Below are 4,589 nucleotides of genomic sequence, written 5' to 3' on the forward strand. Positions count from 1 at the left end.
CTTCTTTTGTTTTTCTTCTTTTATTATTCTTGCTGCTCAATTGAGGTGTGCCCCAGGTTTGTTTTTCCACTGTAAGGGACACATTTTTTTTGTTGATAACTTCTGAGTTACGGTACTTCTCAGGCATCAGCATAGACTTAGCACAGTGACAAACCGGAGACTTTTTAGAATCAGTTCATTTTTAATTTACTCATTTGTGCAAGATTTAATATCTTATCTATGATAATGCTGGTATCCACGATACTTTGTTGGTCTACTAACTATTTATAAGACTCGAAATTGAACTTGAGGACGAGTCAAAAAAAGTCTGCTTTGCCAAACTGCCACTATGCCAAGTTCTTACTATGAGAGATTTTATTAACTGGCTTGGGCTCATTTTAAAGGTCTTTGCAAGGGCTATTGTATGGCATCTCCAAAAAATTCTATATGCTACTGGTAAGGTCACTAAGGTGCCTGACGCAAACAAGAAGCATCCCAAATTACCCCTGGAAGTGTACTGTGCATGCAGAGTGTACTTGCCCATTACTAACAGTACTGACACTGAGTACCTACTCCAAAGTCCTCTTCTTCCTTGGTAGATGATGTAAATGTTGGGTAATTGATATCTTGAAATAAACCATAGTTTAGGTTAATTACTTTTCATTCTATGTTGCCTGGTGCAAACTTCTATAAATTACATTCTACGCACAATTTTGTGAAGACGATGATGCATTAATTTTTTGTCAAGTGAATTTTTTTTCTGAGTGAGGTTAATGTAATAAAAATTCTGTGCTATTACTCAATTTTTTCAGAAACTGGAACCTTTGCTAACCAAGGTTCTACTGCAAATGCGTTTTTAAGGGTGCCCCTTACTACCCCCATCTTGCAGAAGTGGCCACAATTTTTTTATCAAGCTATGCAAATTCCATCAATCACGTTTTTAAGCCAACACCTGTGTGCAACTTTTTTGGTATGTACGTTTTTTAATATGGTGAATATTTTTTTGCTACAGAATACAGCCCCTAGCAGAGGCACTTTTCCAAAATCTCACTTTTCACACTTTTTTCAGAGATTATTTAGAGGTAGTAAATGTATGATTTCTTAACTTGTTTTATGCTACATAGATAGGAAAAATGTTCAACTTTACACCACTATTTTTAGTTTTGCAATATTTCAATTAGTTTAGCTACTACAATATTTCTACAAAATGATGGAGGACTGTCCCAATTTACCCTGCCATCCCTTATTACCCCATTTGATGGTACTTGTTTTTCCTTTATTAATATGATATTACTCCATATCCATACATAACTGAATTATTGATGTGACATTGCCATATCCATGGACATGCTACTGATAATTGGCAATGACCTTGTTACATAACTGCAAGCTTCATATCAGCAGCCCTATAGGCTATAGCATTTCTTCTTTATCCGTAAGCTTAAAGGACTGGGCTTGTAATTTTGCACCATTTTAATTGTGTCAAGAGAATTCACTATGACAAAAAATATCATAAAAAACATAGGTACCTAAAACCAATAGGAATATTTTAGTGACAACCATCATATATTTTGAAGAAATGTATCTTAGTTTAGGTTAATACGTTCTGTCACAGTCTAATATGTCTAATCACAGTTCTGTCTATGACATTATATTCATAACTTTGTGGTGGCCAATGAAGCATTAATTTTTTGTCAAGTGAATATTTTTTTGCTAAGTGATGTTAATGTGATGAAAATTCTTTGTTGTTTACCAACTTTTTTGTTAACTGGAGCCTTTGCTTACTAAGGTTCTACTGAAAATGCATTTTTAGGGATGTCCAGTATTACCCCTTATAAATATCCCATCATGCCGAAATGGTCGCCATTGCGTTTTAGATTACACAAATTCAGTCTTTGAAGTTTTAAAGCCGACACCTGTCTGCAACTTTTTTTAGCAAATTTTTTTAATGTGGCAAATATTTTTTTACTACAGACCTTAACGGAAGTACTTTTTCAAAATATCTCTTCTAAACATTTATTTAGGGATATTTAGAGCTAGTAAATGTATGATTTCTTAACTTCCATTATGCTACATAGATAATAACAAAGGGTTGAAGTTTATGCCACTATCTTTAGTTTTGCAATATTTTAATTAGTTTCACTGCTATAACATTTTTATACCGTGGCAGAGGAATCCCGATTTACCCCGCCAGTTCCTCATTACCCTGTTTGATGGTAGTGTTTAAATGTCTATTTTATTTGTGGATCTGGAAGATGCTAAAATTCATTGATATTTATGATTTTCTTTTATTGTTCACACAATTGTTGAACCAAATATCTTGACAATTAATGTTGATAAGCAAGTTGGTTATGATGACTTGCTGTTAATGTTCTCCCCACAGATTCTATGGAAAATACCATTCATAGTTGTAGTTAGAGTCCATTGCAATGTCAATATTCTTCCCTGCCAGTATCATCATGCTGTTAATTCTTGCACATTCCATCCAGCAATGGAGGGCAGCAGCTCATCCCTACCCTCCATCACGACAGTTTACATCAAAGAGGAGCCTGAAGATGAGGGAGAGGACATAACTGTGAAAGATGAACCACTTTGCAGTGAAGAATATGAGGTGAAGTTTGTAAAAATATTCATTTGCTAGTCATTGAATTCCACCCCTAACAAACAATAAATAGACAAATTTATAACTCTGCTACAGTTGATATTTATGTTGATATTTAGTTGATATTTACAGTTGATATTTATGTACATTTTTAAACTTAGGCCCAGTTTAAATTCAGCTGGTAGCTCCTATCCTCTTGAAATTGTGAATAGATAGGTTTTGTGCCCTGGTACTTGTAAGTTTAGGTTTTTAATTGTGTTTTTTGTGCTTTCAATTGTACTAATTTGTGACTTTCTATGTAAATTATAGATTCTACGAACTGACGATGGAGCTGGACTCCGAAACGTTTTCCATAAAGATATGAACATTTGTGGTTTAATCATATATGTACAGGAGCAAAATCTATGAAATAACCTTCTAAGGAATGTTGGATGCTAGATCATTGGATGCTAGATCATGAATTGTTTATAAATAGAATTTCAAATTTTGAGATATGATTCACATTGTATTATTCTGTTTTCCTGACTTGAATATTTGTATGCCTAATTTTGAGCTTGATCCTATTTGAATTAAACTAGGCTGTGATCATTTTAATACCTGAATTTCATCCAAATCCATGCATGGTAACTAATGTCCCTGCTCATGATGTGTTGACCAGCAAACTCCACTTCCCTCATCTTGCAAGCCATGCGAGAAGGAGGTTCACGTTGAGGCTCACGAGGCCTGCACCAGCGCCTCACAGCACACTGCTGCCGTGCCTCATAAGCAGGTTGGTAGAGCTTGTTTCTGACTAAAAATGAACTGCTGAGGAATTGAAATGTTGATGATCTGTCTGCATTGGCTGTACTGTGAACATCTCGTCTCTCTTCAGCTCCTATTTTTTATACATTTCTCATTTGTAGAGCAATTTATATTTTCAATTTTTATGTTCTCCTATCCAAAGTTCTTGACTCAGTTTCTGATAGAATATCTACCTGTTGAATCTAAGTTTGTCACAAATATTCTATTGTAGGCTAGAAATGATCAAGACTTCTGCAGCAATAAATCTACCCTGCTATGCGTGTTGCAATGAAGTTCCCTTCATGTGTATCTTATTTGTTTCTTTTTTTTTGGTTTTGATATTGTTGTTGAATTTTTATTGAAAATTTACATGAATGCACATTTATCCTTGATCACACACCCAGAATGAACATCAGAAACAAAATGAGGCTTTTTAATGTGCTTGTATTGATAGAAGTTCCATCCTCAGATGACCTTACCATTTCAATTGCCAAGAAGAGTTTCTATTCATTTGGAATATAATTAATTTTATTGATAGTATTAATATAACTTAATTTAATTCCTGCTTTTTCAAGAGTTTTGCCTCCCAAAGGCTTGCATGCAATAGATAATAATTATTATATGATTATAGAATTTATTTGAACACTAAATCAATTTTATTATGCATTGCCTTATATGAAAAAATCACATGCAAGAATCTGTTTACTTTCAGGATACATGCAATGCCCAGGGCAACATTGGGCAGGATAAATGGATAGGTGTTTGTCCTGAAACCAACGGAAAAGAGATGTCTGCTTATGAGAAAAATATTTTTTTGGGACCCAATAGTGCAAGTGCAGGCCAAGAAGTTATTATTCAGTCTGCATCTGAGTTCAAGTCTCTTGAACACAACTTGACCAACAATGACAATGCAAGATTGGCAAAGAAATTGCACAAAGTTTCCTCATCCACTGATTCATTACATTCCAAAGTTCCTTTAAATGCCCACCAAATCGACGAATATAATTTTGAAACTAAATTAAAATGTGGACTATGTGACTATGTTGCATCTCAAAAGAAATATTTTCAAAGACATTTGTTTTCTAAACATGGTTTAGGGGAAGGATTCAAATGCAAGTTGTGTGATTATGAAACCGGCAGACAAGAACTTCTTAAAAAACACAAGTTTTCTAAACATGGTTTAGGAGAAGGATTCAAATGCAAGTTGTGTGATTATGAAACCGGCAGA

At 34.3% G+C, this 4,589-nt stretch overlaps 1 protein-coding gene across 1 annotated transcript; it reads left to right on the forward strand.

Annotated features, from left to right (window-relative positions):
• Positions 1-931: 931 nt before the first annotated feature.
• On the forward strand, positions 932-4,569 carry LOC125178301 (the record flags this gene model as incomplete). Its single annotated transcript, XM_047881733.1, has 4 exons — positions 932-949; positions 2,469-2,590; positions 3,240-3,350; positions 4,074-4,569. Coding segments are annotated over exons 2-4 (727 nt in total), but the record flags the coding sequence as incomplete, so codon positions are not given.
• Between the last annotated feature and the right edge of the window lie 20 nt (positions 4,570-4,589).

This window comes from Hyalella azteca, unplaced genomic scaffold (genome assembly GCF_000764305.2).
Source record: "Hyalella azteca isolate HAZT.00-mixed unplaced genomic scaffold, Hazt_2.0.2 contig8739, whole genome shotgun sequence".
In the NCBI taxonomy this organism is placed as follows: domain Eukaryota; kingdom Metazoa; phylum Arthropoda; class Malacostraca; order Amphipoda; family Hyalellidae; genus Hyalella; species Hyalella azteca.